We start from the raw sequence: 19,970 nt of genomic DNA on the forward strand, positions 1-19,970 counted from the left end.
TTTCAGTTAGAGAAATTGAATGTATTGTACATCTTTTACATTGTTGATTCTGTACACATGACATCCATTGCAGTCTGTCCATCCCGGGAGAGGGATCCCTCCTCTGACGTTCTCCCTAAGGTTTCTTCCCTTTTTTCCCCATTGAAGGGTTTTTTTCATATTTTGGGGAGTTTTTCCTGTGCCGATGTGAGGGTTTCGGGACAGAGGATGTTGCATGTGTACAGACTGTAAAGCCCTCTGAGGCAAATTTGTAATTTGCGATTTTGGGCTATACAAAATAAAATGAATTGAATTGAATTGAAAATGATTTTATTTTATAAATCAGATTTAGTCATTGCTATAATTCTATTTCATTTTCATTTCTCAAATAGATGATGTAAGGCAAATATTCATTGGACAAAATTAAAATGAATAGAAAGCTTGTAGTTCAACCGCTTAATGTCTATTTACTGCTTTAATAATAGAAAAAATGCGTTATAATAAAACATCTGAGCATCTATTTTTCTTTTCCACTAGAGGCAGAAATTAAGCAAAATGAACTATTACGTATCCGTGAAGTGGTTCCAACCTACAAACAAATAACTTACATTTTGAAAGGTACTCGATATTTAGGACAGGTGGTTTTAGTCGTTTGAGTGTTAACTTGTGGGCATTAAACGTCAGTTGTAGGATTTAGTGGTGGCAAAGACCTGCACTGAGCAGGCATTGCAAAGTGGGATTTTATGGACAGCTATGCATGAAATCTTCACGCCTTCACGAGGCTCTCTGGCTAAACAGACTTCGGTAACCTCTCTGGATGCTTTTTGGTGTGACGGCTTCACACGAGCAAACGGGACTAGTGTCCTTACTCGCCATGGCTCTTAAAGTGGAATTTTACATTTATTTGTTCCTGTGTTTCTATGGCCAGTGAATAAAGCAAACTGGCTTTTTACGTACCAACGCGGCCCACCGTTATAAGAACGTCAAACAGAAGGTCACTGTATTCATCCTTCCACATTGTACAGCAGCCCAGAAGCCGATGCATAGGTGCACAAATGCATACGGGTTTGCGAGAGAGGGAGAGAAAGACCTCTCTGGCCGCATTCAGAAGGTGTCACCCTCCTTCCAGACATTCAAGCGCTGCTGCAATGACACATAATAGGGTGTGGGGGGGGGGGGGGGGGGCGTGCAGGGCACTGAGAGAGAGGGAGGGCTGTCGTTTGGGGGAAAAACGCCCTCTGAACACATGCCAGATACGAAGAAAGACCAAAAAAAAAGAGACCTTGGACGAGGCAAAGATGGAGGGGAGAGGACGGAGCAGAAAAGGCCGCTCCGATGGAACAATCAGAACAGACCGAGACTCCATCCTCCCACCAGAGAACCCCCCTCCCCGCCCGACTGTGGTGCTTCCACCCAGCGTGGCCGTCATGAAAGACCCGCTAAGCAGCCAACATCCCAGCTAGCTGAAGTGCATTTTCGTCCCGAGAGACTTCCAGAAACCACAGCACAACAGCTTTGTTACTTCAAACGCATCACAACTTCAACAGAGAGGACTTTTTATCATCAGGAGCTTCATGGGGCATTCAGAGCCGGAGCTGTTTACTGCTCCCTCAACCAACCCGTGGAAAATGTGCTCCTTAGAATTAATTCCTTCCCTGTTTCCTCACCCTTCAAACGCGTGCCCCCCCCCCCTTTTTCCTCTCCATGTAGACAGTGTTGTGATAATTAATCACGCAGAAGGTAAAAGTGTCGGATTAAGCGTCACGAGAATCCCCAAAACAGAGGCTCTGTGAGATTTTGTGTAACACCCGACATTTTCTGATAACCGGTATTACCGAGCACGAGCTACATCATCAAAGAGTGACCCTCCCCTTCCCACAGCGAATCGCGACTCGTTCCCCAGGCTTAGCACCAGAGACGTGGATATAAGAGGAGACACCTGTGTGTGTGTGTGTCATCTACATAAACAGCTTCACTCAGAAGCCAGATGGCTGGTATCGGACAGGAGGAGAGCGGGCAGGAAAAAAGGGGGGGGGGGGGAAGGGTGCAGGGACGAGGAGGAGCAGCCCCTAAAGCAGTATTACTGCTTGGGCTAAAACAGGTGTAACGTCCCCATCATGGTGGATGGTACATGCGGTCTAGCATGGACACAAACACAGGTGTTGCATCTGAAAGGTATATTTGGTGTGGTATTTGTAGAAAAGGTTCAAAATTATAAGATTATATATATATATATATAGCGGTTGTCAAAATTGCCATGGTTTTGTCAAATAAGGTTTTGTGCAACAATTGATATGAAAGCACTAAAGAGAGAAGCCAACCGAGATATTATATCTCTATTTCTTCTATTTAACAGAATAGGAGTGACAAAACATTTAAGGAAGGTTAGGTGTATCAATGAACTCTTAGAATTAACAGTAAAGGGCCACAGCTTAATAAAATGACATGTACATTTCTAGTTGGCTTTGTCAAAATAAGCACGGGACTTCTCACTGAAGCTTTTAAAATCCAGAAGACCCCGCACCCTCCTTAAAGTCTGAAAGTCTTTTTTATTTTTCGGTTTGATTCTCCAATGCTCCGAGTTGCACGCAAAAATGTTTGTCCGTCCCGTTTTAGGATGTGCTTTGTTACAGCCGATACAAAAAGGCGGAGAGTCGCTTCGAGTCCTTTTCGACGAGATTTCAGCCCAGAGTTTGTGAGTCCCAGGCATCGGAAAACAGACAAAAGTCGCAAAATTTCCCGACCAACGCGTGCAAACCAAATGTTCCACGTGTGGCAAAACCTTTCCTCGATGCCGATTTGAACACCAACATGGGTTGGAACATGTCTCATTGCATTAGACGGGAGACACGGCGGCGTAGGATGTGAAAGGCTCTAACTTTAAGTAGAAGACTGAGAGCAAAGGGGAGATCCACTCCTGGCAGAATTTAGAGCAGAGCAAAGAGAAGAAGAAAAAAAAACTGAAATAGTATCGAGTAAAGAGAAAAGGAAGCACACGGAACAGAGAAGGACTGACTGAGAGAGAACTGGAGTAGAAGAAATGTTATTAGGAAAAGGCGACGACTCTTTGTAACTTCCGTAAGTAACTTCACATGAGAAACTTTTGACATGCAGCCCTTTGGGGTCGTGTCTGGGTGTCATCCAGCAGACTGGTATTAGCAGCCATGTTTTATTCATCGGCGTCCTCGGTTGTTGCCTCAATCCGCCGCTCCTGACTGCATATTCCGGGCGGCAGAGCGCAAATTCAAAAAAACAGGATTACAGCAAATGTAAATAATAAAATGGAAGCACATGAAGATATTCTGTTAATCTGAGTTGGGGGATTAAAGCCATGATACCCTGTCAGACACGGCTGGGTGGGGAGGAGGGGTGCGGTGTGGTTAGGGATAACAACAGCTAAACCCTACAATACAGGCACAAAGAGACACACACACACACACAGCAGGGATTGCAGTGTTATCAGAGTTTGCCTTTGAACAATGAGTGACTTTGCAGGCAAACAACACAACGTAATCTGTCGGAAACCGACGAGCTAATTCTGACAGGAAGGACAGAAGGTAGCAACGGGGAAAGGGAGGGAACAGAGAGAGCAGGAGAAGGGCAAAACTTTAACTTCTGAAAGAGAGAAATGAACAAAGTCTGTTGCAGTTTATTTACTCCTTTAACAAAATACCACCTCAATTTTTCTCCTCGGTGTCAACGCATTTCTCCTGGAATCCTAATTTACCGTGTGGTACTTTTCAGTATTGATCATCGGGGTATGCTATGTTAAGGGTCACCCTCATGGACTGTCTAGGAGAGCAGAACTATGCTACTGGTTCTGACCGCTGCAGTCTTGCGGTTAAGCGAAGATATTCAGTTTCTCCGCTAGAAATGCGATCCACTACCCGAGTGATGGAATGCGCAGTGCAACCTCTCCATGAGTCCACATACTTACAACGGCCACTTGTATGCAATTGACAGCGGATCCGTTTGAAAAGGTGAAGAACAAGCAGCCACAGTGATGTGTTGGCCTCCTTTTAGCTCAGTTTTGGTCTCCACCAATTTCTGAGGGAAATGTCTGGCTCATTTGCGGCTGAATGCTCCACCGGGTTCACTAGGAACCAATGTAATTATGAACAATGAGCATGTATATCAAACAGTAAAGCTGTGGGCATGAAGCTCACACGAGTTTAAAGGCTCTTTAAAGCTGAACAATACTGCAGAGTTTGTAAAAATTCTCCTCTATGCTCATCACAAAAAGTGACCCCTCTGACATTGCACATTCAAACAGGAATTGATTAGAATTATTTGAGCTGGCAGCTGGCGGCTTCCTGATCAAATTGGCCCGGTTCTAGTGTGCCATGTAACGTCTACAGCATTCAAATATTACTAGAGGAAATGTGAAATATTTAACAGATACTGTTGCGCAACGGGTTCAGAACTAAAGCTTTAAAACCAAATATCCCTGCAGCTAACGATCCAGTATATCATTTTGCCATCCAGGGAGACAAAGAAACAAAAAGAACTAAAACGTCCACAGGCCGAGGCAAACTCACCAGTCCTTCCTATCTTTGCCTACTGTGACACACACACACACCGCAGCATCTCTCCATCTCACTAATTGGATTAGAAGTATGCAGATGGAAAGTGCAGGCTCACAGCAACTTCTTCATCCTTGTAGGTTCGCTGCATTTCATACCCTTGCCCTTTATGTCAATACAGAGCCACAAAACTGAAGCTCCTGGGGAAAAGAGAGAGGGACGAACAACAGAAGAAAGAAAGGGAGCAAGAGGTAGGAAGTGGGGGGGGGGAAAAAAAAAAGAGAAAACGCCTCAGGCTAGCACTGACCTCAGCTAAAATGATCTTGCTGCTGTTTTGCACTGATGCACCAAACAGCTCTTCAACTCGCCAGGTATGTTTACTCGTAGGTCAGAGATACAAAGGTGACCTCTCCGTATTTAGGGCTTGTCAACTGTCAGGATGGCAATGTTGCACAGGTCTACTTGATTATGTTAAATATTCAATGTTCAGGGAATGCACCATGTTTAAGGGGAGGAGGGGGGGGGGCTGGCCAGCTGGCAGTCAAGCTCTTTATTATGTTAACACCGGGACAGAAGAGACTAGCATGATGTAAAATAACAAGTCTGTGCTTATGGGTCTGTGGCATTGCCCTACAAGTTTAATTCATAAAATCCATCGTTAAATACTATTTGTGCATTTTATGTCATGTTTTTCCAAACTCCTACAGCACACAGTCAGACGCAGTCTTGAGTGTTAAGTGAGAGCATTTTGCTTTTAATGCAGACAGAAACGCTCGTACCTTCATAGTTTCTGAAATAAAACCCGTATAGAAGAAATTCTGAGTACAAATATGATCAGTGCATGTTGTTCACGATAGTTCAGCTCAAATCTCCCTTTGGAGGCTTGCCCCACCTACCTGCTAGTACACACTCATTGTGTGTGTGTGTGTGTGTGTGTGTGTGCGCAATTGGTCGGCCTATTTGACCCCATGCGCCCATTAAAAGTCTGACACCAGCTGTGCTACAGTGATGATTGTGTGTGTGTGTGTGTGTGTGTGGCAGCAGGTGACCAAAATATGTTTCTGTAAGCAGTACAAGGCCATTTATGCCTGAAGCCCTTCAATGCAGTCTCTTATTACAGTCCGTGTGTGTGTGTGTGTGTGTGTGTGTGTTTGTGTGCGCATGAGAGCAAACGCCTAGCCTCACACAAAAACACCAGGCAGTGGCGTGAAATGTGTTGTGATGTCTTCTCTATGGGAAGCTGGTCTCAGACTGCAGAGGAGACGCTCCCCTTCTCAGACTCATTGTCCTGCTGTGAGACACACACACACACACACACACACACACACACACACACACACACACACACACACTTTCTTCCCACCATTATGGTATTCCCTTTTCATTGCGTTTGTTACTGTTGGGTTTCATGGGTCACTGATGGTTTAGTATCCTACTACTTTATATGTTTTCTAGAGTGTGTAACTCAGGATGAAACTCCTATTTCCATTAGCAATGCTAATGGTTTAAGGTGTCACGCACTCACACACTTGTTTATTTAATAACCACTCAAAAGCCACATGGCAAATAACGGACATCTGTGAAGATGTAACGCACACAGAGAAAAAAGGAGGAACAATTGAAAGTAGACATGAGGTCCAGATACAAACTGATTTTACAATGGCACTTTGGATTAGGCCTCTTTAAATCCACTTAAATCCGCTGGAAAAGCGATAATGCCTTTTTTCTGTATATTCCCGAAGACAAAATATAGGTCATACAGAGCTGTGCAGAGGTGGAGGATTGCAGTGTCTCTGCATAGATGCGTGCAAGAGTATTGTGTTCACTAGTACGAAAGCACATGCATGCACAATGTGCATCTTTACATACCACCACCGCCGCCCCCTCCGCAACCATCACCATCATCAACAGTACTTTACCGTTTCCCGGGGCAACAAGAAAGAAATCTACCAAAAGGCATGTTGCAAACGAAAGGAAAGGAAGAGACTAGCAGGAGGAGGAAGAGGGAACAGGAAAATTAAATAAAGGAGAGATGACGGTACAAAAGACAACTAAAGCTACCAAGACTTATTCTAAAACAGCTGCTAGAGTGAGGATGTTATAGGGTCAATCCCTGCAGCGAGACCTGGGTGTGTGTGTGTGTGTGTGTGTGTAATGTGACGACTGACGGGAAACAACGTCCCGATGACAAAGCAGCATCAGGCCCTGTTCATACTACTACATGTAGTATGTCCTGCTTCACATTTGTTGGGAAAGACATTCTAGTGGGTCATGATTGCCTTGTGTCCATCCAATACATTTCAAGTGAGAACAGTTACAATATCCAGTAGAATATTACAGAATAGATCAGGAAACTCATCTGCCGGAAATTAAATCTAAAATCCGTTTTGTACTTTTGAAAAATCAGATGTTAGCCAGCACAAGAAAGACATTTTATTTTTGAAAAAAAAATTAGCTGTATCAAAAATGTATCATTAAGGAAATATAGCACAATCTCCCAATCCACATCACAAAAATGCCTCCATTTTGTTCGAGCTCACCTCTAAAATGTCCTGTTCCCCTTAGTGAAATATATCCCATTTTTTGTGTGGCCATCTCTCTCCACCTGAACCTCCTCTCCACTGAGCTCTGCTGGTCATATTGGATTTCCGAGGAGGGGGGGGAAACGCAGTGGCAGTTCTGGCATCTGCTGGAAGCGGTGGCACGCTGCCAGACGCTGAGCGTCACCCCGGCAACCGGAGTCACACCGTTGGGATTCATCTCCAACACCAACGTGTCAGCTGATGCTCATAAGGCGAGCGGGCAAAGCGCCTTGGCCGATCGCGCAGGAGATTTCAAAGAAAACGGGGGGGGGGGGGGGGGGGGGAGACGTCCCTTGGTCGGCGCTACAATGCCGTTTGTGTTAAAAAACAGCTTTTGTAGGACGCGCACCCAAACCTCCCATACAGGCGGTTGGCTGAGGCGCTCGAAGGAAACGTGCGAGGTGGGTCGGAGCGGGGAGCAGGGGAGGGGGGTAGGTAGCAAAAGGCGGTCCAAGGCACGGCAAGTTTTGGTGAAAAAGGGTAGAGCCTGAGCAGGTGAAGTGATATTCTAGTATAAAGCTCGCAGGCTATCTAGTAAAAAAGGAGTGAGGAGTGGCACGTTACATTTCTGCCAAAGACAAAGTGGCTCAGTTAAAAGAACAGTCTGTCACCTCGCGGCTTAAGGACCACTTACACATTCTCTTTGAGCAACGGTTAAACAGAGACAACAACAACAACAAAAAAAAAAGTACCACACCTGCTAGAGGGAAAGAGAGCTCATTAAAATCAGATTTGAGGTCCATCAAGCGTTGCCCAATAAATGTCCAAAAATACCAATATCAGTGTCTGCAGTGAATGAGACGTGCCGGTAAATGTCACTGCATTCATCCGGGCGTCTCCCAAGACAGTCAGCGGCCACCCTCACAGTGGCCGTGTGACACGACAGAGAATCACGCGTTTGGCGTTTCCAATGAATCACACCAACATAACCACACAAGCAATTAGTAGCGCGACCAATTTAGAGGAGATTATTACTCGGCTGGTTTGTCCATTAATTTCCTTAAATGTGTCCAGTCAAACCATAATGATGTGCTGCGGGTCTTTCTCACATATTCCTTAAGGACAGAGCACAATATCTGGTTTGCCTGACATCAAATTTGCAATTCTGTCCTTGAAACAGCAGTTGCAATCTCCCTTTCCCCAGAACCAAGGGCACGGGTTCAGAACAGAAAAGCAGTCACTTTGTGATCAGCAGCATGGCGGCTTTTGCGCCGGAGCCGGACGCGTTGCTCGGCAGAGAGTAGCGATGAAACATAGCGGTGCGATTCGATCATCCTAAATTTCAGATAGGACACGATCCGCGAGGCGTCACCTCTACCAGTCACAACAAGAAAAACGGATATAATATCATAGACCCGCTCTGACTCCCAGCAGGGCCACAGCTCTCCTCGTGTCAGAGGTTTCATTGGGGATAAAAAAAATCTAAAAAAAACAGTAAGAAAATAGTTAAATTCCTGTGCCCATGTGACCTGAACAATGATCCGGGATCAGCAGTTTCTGCACTGACGTCTGCAGACGAACGAATGCAACAGAGATTTATGAGGGGCCCCAAAGCAAAATGATAAGCAGCTTATTCTCAGTGTGCCTTGACTCATTTAAAAGTCACAATGCGTATCAAATCAGACATCTACAGTGCGTCGGGTTTTTTTTTTTTTGTCACGGGTTGAAGCGGCTCCAAATGTCGGGATGCTTGACCCCTCACCAAATTTAACATTCTGTTAAAGTGTACACATATTTTTTGATGCGTTAAATAAAACACATTCAGGGTCCTTTTTGTAGAAAGCAAAGCAAACATTAAAGTGTATTTTGCAACAAGACTCTACTTACGACAGTTCTCCTCGTCGCTGCTGTCTGAACAATCGTCGTCGTCGTCACACCTCCACAGGGTTGGGATGCAACGTCCGTTCTTGCACTGAAACTGCCCCGTTTCACACTCCGACTCCGTATTAGTTCCTGTGTCGTCATATAAAAAAAACAAAAAAAAAACAAGAGGTCAATCACTTCTTTGTTCCATTAAGTGTTAAGCTGTGAAAAATGAATAAATGTAGACGTCATGTTAATTATGAGATTTTGAATATCCTAAAATGCAATTTAGTCACATTCAAAAAAAAAAAGCCCTGTTAGAACCAGACACATGGTGGATGTATTGTTGACATTTAGAGGAGGGAGAAGCAGTGAGAAGGCTTTATCAATGCAAGCCTAATGCAAGTGTTTCTGGTTTGTGAGCTGAACTGAAACTTAAAAATACAATTCTAACAGACATACAACCATCCTTTACTACAAGAAAGCAGGTCATTTATTGTGTTTAAAGTTAACGGAAGTTGCTCTAAAACATCTTCCACTATGCTTCCTCCATCATGATAGTTCCGATTGTTTCCACAACCAGATTTACACATTTCCCGTCTCAATATGCCAAGGATGGACTTGCTCATAGAGTGAATGAACTTTGTGTGTCTTCCACCAGTGTCCTGCTGGCACCAAAGGTGCGTTTGGGCAAACCAATGCACGCGCTTTTTGACCACGGCTACAAAAGCGCCGAGCGCGCAACCTTTCATCCCCGCCGTGCATCCTTTTCCTGGAAATAACATCCGCCTACTGCGCCGAGACACGTGTATGACGGCTCCTTTCTTCCGCTTATTGTCGCCTCATGTCACCGGAGGTTACGCGTTTCACCGCGCGGGGCAAAAAAAAAAACACAGGTGTGAGCCACAGCGTGCTTTGTGACATTAAAAAAAAAAAAAAGTCTCCGAAAGGCGGTTCAGAAGCGGACTGAACGGGGAGAGAGATGGGGTGAGAGAGGGAGAGAGAGAGAGAGAGAGAGAGAGACAGCGGGCGATCCCCGGAGCGCTGCCCTCCGCGACGAGATGCCCGATCGAGACAAGTGTCTTACCTTTAGCGCCGTGGAGCTCCACGAGCAACACATGTAAGAGCACCAGCTTTGCCACTTCCGTCCACATCTTTAGATCCGTGAGCGGGCTCCGCGGCGTGGGTGGCGTGTGTGTGTGTGTGTGTGGGCTGCATGCAATGGAAGAGCCGCTTGAAGGTTCTCCGGAGCTCTCGCTCTGTGCGCGGTCCTCTCTCCGCCTCTGCTCCTGAGCGTGTGAACGTGTGCGACCCGAGCCGGGCTGTCTCCCTCTCTTCCTCCCTCTCCCTCCCCCTCGCTCTCTGTGGCGCTTTCCCCCCCCCCTCCCCTCGTCTGCCACGGCTGCGGTTTGAATGTGTGACGCGTGGGGGTGGGGGCGGGGGCGGGGCGGCCGGCTGGTGCCCGGCGGTTAATGGAGTAGGTGACGGAACTACGCGAGCTCGTTCTGCCGAGTCACGTTTGTAGGACCGCGTGGAGTCACCACGTCACCAAAAAAAAAAAAGCATGCAAAGCTAACCAGTTGAAAGAAGAAAAACATCATTTTCATCAAACATTTTGACTCCCTTAGTAAAAGTGAGAGGAAAGTCCCAAAATGGCTCAAAAGCTCACTTGTAAACGATGTAATTCACACCACACATCTAGTTTAAAACCAAAAGGCACACACTTGAGTTACAATGGCCACTTGGACACATGCAGAGGAAATCTTGCTAAGTTGTAACTAGGAGAAAAACCTTTGCGATCAACCAAAGGCGCTGATTGTTGACTTTAGAAAAAGACGGACACCCGCGTGGACATCATCTGAGATGAGTTTCAAGTTGTTGGGAATCAGCATCACAGACATGGTCCTCGCGCACAACCCTGGGGGAGACAGGTCAAAAAAACGTTTTATTTCTTAAGGGGAACTTTAAAAAATGTAAATGGTGGGACAAGCTCTTGTCATCTTTTACGGACGATTAATAGAAAACATCCTTACTGGAAACAATACAAACTGCTATTGGTTGGTCACGGCCCAGGGAAGGGAGGGATCCAAAGCCAGTGATTAAAACCACCAAGATCATCATTGGCATTATCTACAATGACTAAACAGACAATATTTAACATAATAATTAGGGAGCATAAGACATGGCACATAGACTTTTAAAAATAACGTCTCCTGGCTCTGTACCTTTATATATATATATATATATATATATATATATATATATATATACTGGAGTGGTGTATCAATCTCCCTATAACCTTGATAAGAGAGCGAATACACCCTTGGAGCCTGAAAATAAGAGGCAGCATCTAGCTTGGCTGTGTTCAAAAATACAGGTACACGGGTAGCTGTGCTTGGTCTGACCGACCAAAGGTGCTGGTGGTTCGTCCGGCTTGCTTAGGCCTATAGGGGTGGCGCCCACTTCTCAGTCGTTATCATCACAGAAGCGTAGTTCCCACCCCCGTTCTCCCTCATGTAAACACGGTTTGCTCAATCATTATTTCAGCTGTTTTTTGCATTGCTGGGGCCGTCACACACTGGCCGCCATGAGCTGCGTCGCCATGTTGAGAGCCGTTAGGAAGCAATTAAAGTGCTACCAATCTTTTATTTAGCACCTTTAATGGACCAAAAGATGAGTGGTGTCAATCTTCTCATGACTGTTATTCAATGTGTCCTAGTTTTTTTTTAACGAAAGAGCTCTTTTATTGGCAGTGATACATTTTTTCTTATATTAGACCATGGATGCAAAGATCTCTCAACCAGATTGTAAAGTTTCACTTTTCATTTTAGTTTAGTCATGACAAATGTCACAGAAATTAAATTAAATTAGTTGCAACATTATAGGTTTAAATCCCTAATCCAATCTTCTATGTGTAAACATTTTCACTTGACACTGTCAAGCTCCAGCATCCTTTGTGTCCGTTACTAATGGAACCAACATGAGAAACCTGTAAAAATGTTTTATCCACTAGTTTCTTTCTTAGCTCCAAAGGCTTCACTTCACCCCTTCTGAAGGAAGCTTATTAAATACCTACACAGCAGTCGTCTCCATGGCGAGTCCAGCGTCAATCTGCAAAGCTCCGCCTTGGAGTCGGCTCCGGTTCTGGCAATTCGCCCCTATGCTCCCCGCCTACCGACCCCCATAGTTATCACCATGGGACTGTAATGGTATTTCTTCAGATGGAAAAACGTAGATAAGAACTACATTCATCGTACGGGTGGCTTGTTGATTTTCAGTTGGCCAGAATGATCCTAATCACTCTGGATTGATTGATTGATCGATCGATGATCACTCTGGTATCCAATGACCATTGTTTAAGGAAACACAGTTGGGTGCATGTGGAGTCACATTTATAAGGGATACCTAAAGCGTTAAAGTAACCAAACATAATCAGAGTAGTTTAAAAGTGTGTGCAATCAAGCAGCTCCGTCCTGCTGTATGCAGAAAAAAAAACGTGATTTGCTGCAGTTCAACATGGCCCATGTGCATGAAATTACTTTAACACATGAATCAACACATGAATAATGAATAAACTACTGTATAAATAGAGAGGAAAAACACAATTCTTGCCTCATGAATAATTCAATAAAATGAGTGTCAATGAAACATTAAAAGGCTTCCAAAGGTGCAGGAAACTGTCTTGACGAGTCTTTGCATCATCTTTATGACGACTGCTCGTCGGATGAAGTAACAAAGTTCTCCGAGGGGAAAAAAAACACCACAAAGTGAAAGTCCTGTGTTATCTCTGCAATCTTCACCTAACTTCCCTCGAGATTATATTAGAAGTTTACAGTTCTTTGGGGATGATCTTCACATATGAAATCTACTTTGTGAATCTATTTTGGTCAGATACTGCTGTTGTGATTCAGTCTGCTATCATATGGTCTGTGGCATGAACTAGAAGCAATAAAATGTGCACATCTAGCCTTACACCTTCCTGGTTTTATGGTGTATCAATTTGTTTCACGTACGCACCCATCATTTATACGTATGTCATCTTTAATCAATCCGGCCCAGGGGGGTAACACTGTGTGTGTAGTACCTACAGTACAGTGCACCCATTTAGTAAGGGTGAGTTCAGAGATGGGCATGAAATAGAGCAGAAGAGCAAGGGCAAGCTTTTTTGTCCACACTCTGCAGCTGCCAGCAGCTATGTGCCGCAATATTGCCAGAGAAAAACATCTCACTGGATTAATATTATAATATTAATAACGACAATTACATATAATTTTCTTTTTTAATTCATGTAAGAAGAGGGGTGAAATAGTATTGCAAATGGTGCAACGCGCTGTTGGATACGTTTTGAGAATGTACTGTGAGAGTTTATCCGCTCTTTAGACGGAAGAACGCTGCCTCGATTTATATTGCAAATGAAGTCTATAATTACCACGGAGTTGCAAAGAGTGTTTAATTGCACAGAGAAGCCATGGTGCTGCGTAGAAGCTGCATGCATAAAACCTGTTTGCACAAATGTTGACTAACTCAGAAAAAATCACTAGCGGCAGTATCTACAATTAAGAACCCTCTGACCATCATTACATTATTTTGCCCCTAAACTCATCTACATGGAGCTTGCTGTTGTGCTTTGATGGCCGGCCAGTATTTTTTTATTCACTTTTTTTCACCATCATCCAGTTTAGACAGGAATGCAAATTCTTGGTTACCGACCAGCAGGTAGACAACGGCAGTATGTATTTGGCTAACATAGTAGATAAGTTAGCAGCCAAGGAACCCGATATTTCCCTCAGGATGTTGTGTCGTCCCAAACGGGGCAAACGTTTGACTTTCGTCAGGCAGTGATGAGTTTAGCAACAGCGACAGGAATGGAGCAATTTTTACAAAAATGTAACTTCCCTCTTCTTCATTGCTCCCAGTAAGTAATAAAGACACCAGAGTGTTTTCCAGAATGTTTAGATTTGAGAAAAAAAATGTACGTTGAAATAAAATAAATGACCATAAAGTGTATTTTCATTTATTCAAGGGACTTCTTTCCGAACTAAACTTCTAATTTGTCACAGAGCTTGCTAACATGTTTTCAATATACATTTTAAAGGTAATAATACGCCTGTGAAGGTTGTTGCGCTTCGTCCAAAGTAGACATTTTTTTTCAAAACTTGATCCGATGTTTCTGAGTTAAACCTCTGAAAAGCTTCTTCTCTAAAGCAACAGTAGCTGAAACGCATGGGTGTCATTGTGGTAACCAAAGTGAAAAGAAACAATACTGAACCTCACACTGCTCGTGGTACTGCAGCATCACCGTGTAGAAATGTATTCTTTTCTCAACTCCCAGAAGCTGAGGAAAACCGGGGCTACATCTCATTCTGCTGAATGAATCAGTGAGGAACGACGGCCTTAGCAGTGACGTGTGGAGGAAATGCAACAGGGAACAATGGTGCAGCGGTGAAGCGCAGCTGCAGTTCAGTCACATTGCAGCACCAGACTGTCATGGTGTTTCTATGCGCGCATTCAACTGTTTCTGATTTTTTTACTTCTGGAGGTCAGTGCTGAAATTGTTTTCATCTTTCATCCCTGCACACAGAGTTGAAGCTAACTCTTGCATTCATCTTTGCCGCAGGACAGCGAGTGAGTCTGACTGAGACCTTAAGACCTTTAAGATGATTACTTTTCTCCTCTGTCGCTTTATCTCTTGCTCAGCCTCTCTTTGTCTGTGGCTGTGACTGGGATTGTTTTGCCTTTCACTTTTAATCTCTCTCTCTGTCTCTTTTTGTTTCTTCCCCCCCCCCCCTCCTCATCTCTCCTCCTCTCTCCTCCCGTCTTCTTCCCCCCTCTGTCTTTCTCTCTCTTCACTATCCTCTGTCTCTGGCCCGAGACAGATAGTGCTGTCGATAGAAGGCAACAGAGCCGGTGGTCAGCATTCTTCCTGCGGTGCATGGCCATATGTGTGTGAATGTGTGTGTGTGTGTGTGTGTGTGTGTGTGGCACAGTGCTGGATACAGGACAGGAAAGTCATCCGCAGCTGTCACAGCTTGTGACCCAAAAACCACGAGTGAGGTCTGGTCAATAGCTGGCCAGGTGCCTGCTGCAGGGAGAGAGCCGATGGATGAGATTTGGACATCACTGCGTCATCGGAGAGTACGGCATCAGAGGCAGGGCAGGGTCGGGAATATTACAGTTAAATGTTTTCCATTACTGCATTACTGCATTACTCCATTAAATGCATTACTGATTAGGTTTTAAATGTTATTGCAAATCCTGTGACTTTGCTCAATTATGTCAGATTATGTAAACATTTGGGTTGCTTTCAATTTAATTAAACTAAGATCCTCCTCCAATAAGCACTGTTTCTAATATTGTTGTTGTCTTATTATTAAGGCTGTCAGCGGATTAAATAGAGATTCACTAGATTAAAGTGAATTAAAAGACTAAATCTTACACATTAACGAGTAATCACTTTGGAAAACGTGCATTTTAGACACAAAACTGCACACACATTTGATCATCTTGGAGGCAGAATTCCACCGGGTGAAAGATGTTGAACTAAGGACTAATGTTGCACGGTACTAGAAAAGGTACAACAACTTTCCCAAGAGTCAAACATCAGCAAGTGCAACACAAGACAAAGCAACACAGCAAATAAGTTACTGAATAGTCCAGCAGAAATATATACATGTAAAATAATTAGGGCCGGTACTCGATTAAAAATATTAATCTAATTAATTAGAGGCTTTGTAATTAATTAATCTTAATTCACATTGTAATTGATAAATCGTAATTAACGCGCTAAAGTCCCGGCCCTAATTTTAAATTAAACAAACAGTGACACTGTGAATCATTGTGAGTTCTGGTGTCTCTAGTGGAATCAAAGCTGACCTTCCTGATCCACATTTGGGATTTGATTCTCTCTCCTCAAGGTGCTGGCAGGGGAGTCGGTATGGATCCTCTCAATTCACACGCGGGCATCAGCACACATGTTGAAAAAAGTGAAATAAGGATCACAGCATAGAAGTAGTGAAATCAACTAGGGCTTTATTAGAAATACCATTATATGACTTTACTTGACCTGCAATTCTATTATAACGGTATGGAACGGTTGTGGATTCCAGCCTGAGAATCTATGAGAATTGAGGTTGGATTCAAAAGCATTAACAGGTGTGTGGTGGAACAGTGCAGGGAGATAGCAGGAAGGCTGTGGAAGTGTGGAGGATCCTGAGTTCAAACCTGCTCTCTCAGAAGGAGGGTTTGGTTGCAGTCAGGGCTTCAAACTGTAAACTTTGAAACAGTTTTGAGGTTTAGTAAACAATCCCAAGGTCTAATATGAGAAACGGACACAATGAGGCATGTGCTTGAATAGCACAACGGAACAACTGAAGGGCTGCAGGCCTGCTGTCTGAGGTTGAGGGTTCATGCCCCTTCATGCAGACATCACTTCTGCTTTGAAAGAGTTTTGAGGTTTGAGTAGCAGTCTCAAGGTTAAATACGAGAAACAAACATTTAATTTGCGCATTGTGAGGTAGTGCAGCAAAGAGCTGATGAGCTACTGTCCTTACCCTGTAGGTTCTGGGTTCAAGCCCAGTCTTGGTTTTGAGCCTTTGGCTTTACTTCAGGTTTGGGTAGCAATCTCAAGGTTAAATACAACAAACAAATCGTCAGTTTGTGTGTGGTGAAGTAGCACAGTGGAAGAGCTGCTGCCACAAGCCTGCACTGGCCCAGTCTTGGGTTTGAGCCTTTGGCTTTACTTTAGGTTTGAGTAGCAAGCTCAAGGTTAAATACAACAAACAAATCGTTGGTTAGTGTGTGGTGAAGTAGCACAGTGGAAGAGCTGCTGCCACAAGCCTGCACTGCCTTTGAAGGTTGTAGGTTCAAGCCCAGTCTTGGTTTTGAGCCTTTGGCTTTACTTCAGGTTTGAGTAGCAATCTCAAGGTTAAATACAACAAACAAATCATTGGTTAGTGTGTGGTGAAGTAGCATAGTGGAAGAGCTGCTGCCACAAGCCTGCACTGGGCCAGTCTTGGGTTTGAGCCTTTGGCTTTACTTTAGGTTTGAGTAGCAAGCTCAAGGTTAAATACAACAAACAAATCATTGGTTAGTGTGTGGTGAAGTAGCACAGTGGAAGAGCTGCTGCCACAAGCCTGCACTGCACTTGAAGGTTGCGGTTCAAGCCCAGTCTCGGTTTTGAGCCTTTGGCTTTACTTCAGGTTTGAGTAGCAATCTCAAGGTTAAATACAACAAACAAAGGTCTGATTTGTGTGTGGTGAGGTAGCACATCGGAAGAGCTGCTGACATAAGCCCCTGCACTGCACTTGAAGGTTGTGGGTTCAAGCCCAGATGAGGAAATTGCATATAAAAGAATTTTAAAGTTTAACTCACATGCTCAAGGTTAAATAGGAGAATCAAAGTTGCCAAAATGTGACCAGGACTGGTAGTGTAGGGGTGCAAGCTAGAGCCCAGAAGCCTCTGTGCGCACCGCCAGTGGGTTCAAATCCCGCTCGTGCCAAGTCTTGAGCGCACTGCCGCGGAGGTAGTAGTGGGGGCATTGTCCCCACGGTTGTTTCGGAGAAGTGAACCCTAGGGGTTATGCAGAAACACAAGGCGCGTTCACTTGAGTTATGATGGCATCGTCAAGAATGATGAAGAATCTTTTGCTGATGAATTGAATTTGATGTTAATTGCTTTGCTTTAGCCTTTTAGCACTTGTTAGCCATGCTACGTAGCCTATAGGGTTCCACCTTTTTGACGGGTGAAGATGAGCAGATGTGTCTCATTCAGTGGTCACACTGACATGAAACTTATTACAGCCTCTGAGGGCATTTTTCAAGACAATCACATGTTTGTCTACTTCAGGGCATCCTGTGCACAACCTTAAACTGACAGTCTGGCACAGGGTGTAGATTTGTTTACCCTTTTTAGTGCATCCACCCTCCAATTCTCTGTTACATTCAAATTCAACTCACTTGTGCCTTTACCAATGCAGGAAGGATGAATAGCATGGTTGATCCTCCAAGATGCACCAATTCGTCTCTGGGGCAATATCCCATTATGATTTTTTACAAATGTCAGTTACCCAAAACTAAAAAAGGATTTAGGAAGAGCCACCATGTCCCTTGAGGGTTGAACCCAGATAAGGTTTAAAGTACAGTCATTTGGGGCATGTAGGTTGCTCCATCTAAGATCATTCCAGTCATGTCATGGGAAAAAAATATTGTGAAAAAAGTCAAAATTTGTAGGGTCAAAAAATGTCACAAAAAAGATTTTTTTAAATAATAGGTAAAAAATTATTATAAATAAATATATGTAAGGTCAATATACGTATATAATATAATATATAATATATATATTATTAGGGCCGGGACTCGATTAAAAATATTAATCTAATTAGAGGCTTTGTAATTAATTAATCAAAATTAATCTCATTTTAATTGCATAAATATTTGACCTGAGAACAGTGAGAAGTAATTTTTTTCACATGGATTTTTATTTTTGTTCAACCAATTCCAGCAGACAAGTGTAGAAATAGCATATTTAGAAATATAGTACTTTCAGAAATTCAGGTAGCCTATAGGTAAGTAGACCTTCTGTAAACTAGGTTTTTTTACAATAAGATTTCCCATTCACAGGGCCACCCGACACGGTCTCGTCAGCTTCTTCGTTCATGTTCACTGTGGTTTGTTGTTGTCTGAAGTCATGAACGCTAGTTGGTGCTCCAGTATAATCGGTCCTCCGAAACTCATCCAGTGAGAAACGTTCCGCGGTGCAAAAAATAAGTGTAAAAATGCATAAAAAATGTTTAATGTGTTATTTTTTGTGTAATTAATTAATCTTAATTCACATTGTAATGAATTAATCGTAATTAACGCGCTAAAGTCCCGCCCTAAAAATAATATACAATTATTACTCACTCATGTGGGCCTATGTGATCATGAGGTCAGAATGCACACTTGGTACAATACTCATTGTCGTTTTTTTGATAATGAGGAGAAATGGGAGAAATTGGCCTTTAATTATGTGTCCAGCTTTAATATACCCAACCCACATAGCTTTAGTTTTTTTTCCAAATAACTTAATTGCTATGTAGTCATATAGTCAGATACGGACAATAGGCTGATGATTTTACCATGTCGTTTTCATCAATATGAATGCCATTTGTTAAGTTGGGCAGGAACAAGCTGGTAAAAAGGGAACCTTACAGATGTTTTATTTATTACTATCTTAGATAAATATTCCAGTATCTTATTTGTGGTATTGTATCGAAAGTATCGGGTATCATATTATTTTGGCAGGTATAGTATCAAAGTCACAACCCTACTAGGGACTCTCCCTGCTGTGGGCACGGCTAAGCACGGCATAACATCTGACTTTTTCAAATGAGATGAGATTCAGGTTGCGACTGATTGATTGGTTCTCACCATCAGCTGACGGGTATAGAAAAAGCAGTGTGACTGCATGTGCTGGTTTCAAACATTCACATGATTCCACAGGTCTTCCCTCTTGCTCTGGCTTCTAATGGGCTTTGAATCAGCTCGCTGTTATCGCCTTAACTTGTGATCTCTCACGTGACTCTCGAACCCAACTTGGACGGCAAGGCAGTAAAAAAAAGTTTGGGTTGAGCTGCCAGGATGAGCATGTCTGCCCAGTGAGAACAGCCGGGCCACAGCTGCCAGAACTACCGTTTTTGATCAAATGCTGTCGTGGTCTGCAGCCGTATCGACTCACTGAAGAGAGAAAAGAGGCACAACTGTAAGTGCAATGCGTGACACAACAAACAAAATCTGGGAGATCTCTGCCTTTAGTGCTGTTTGAAAAGGAACAATTGTGCTGCAACCTTTTTTTTTATTTGTGTCTTTACTTTTTCAATAAAAAGCCTTTTTTTCAATTGTCTTCTGTTTGTTGCAGCGTTTAATTGGCAGGCAAATTAGGTCGGGATCAGAAAAAAAAGCTATTTCCTGCCAAACAGGCTGTAATGGCTCGTACAGTACGAGCAGGCTTAAATGAACCTCGCTGCATTATTTATTCTGGAAGAATCATCTGTTTTTTTTGCCAGAATATTCTCTTCCGAGATTGGAATTTGGCAAGTAATACATCA

The 19,970-nt window shown here is 43.5% G+C and overlaps 1 protein-coding gene across 6 annotated transcripts in view; it reads right to left on the reverse strand.

Annotated features, from left to right (window-relative positions):
- lrp8 (low density lipoprotein receptor-related protein 8, apolipoprotein e receptor) overlaps window positions 1–10,244 on the reverse strand; it is a 108,598-nt gene extending 98,354 nt beyond the window's left edge. For 5 of the 6 annotated variants that reach the window (XM_037468701.2, XM_037468700.2, XM_037468698.2 and 2 more), the window contains exons 1-2: window positions 9,975–10,244; window positions 8,912–9,037 (exon numbers count right to left, since the gene is read on the reverse strand). In XM_037468701.2, the coding sequence (XP_037324598.2) occupies window positions 8,912–9,037; window positions 9,975–10,041 (193 nt within the window). In that variant the 5' untranslated portion in view covers window positions 10,042–10,244. The remainder of the gene's footprint in view (window positions 1–8,911; window positions 9,038–9,974) is intronic. The other variant, XM_037468697.2, reaches the window with a different exon arrangement.
- Between the last annotated feature and the right edge of the window lie 9,726 nt (window positions 10,245–19,970).

Source organism: Pungitius pungitius, chromosome 7 (genome assembly GCF_949316345.1).
Source record: "Pungitius pungitius chromosome 7, fPunPun2.1, whole genome shotgun sequence".
Classification (NCBI taxonomy): Eukaryota; Metazoa; Chordata; class Actinopteri; order Perciformes; family Gasterosteidae; genus Pungitius; species Pungitius pungitius.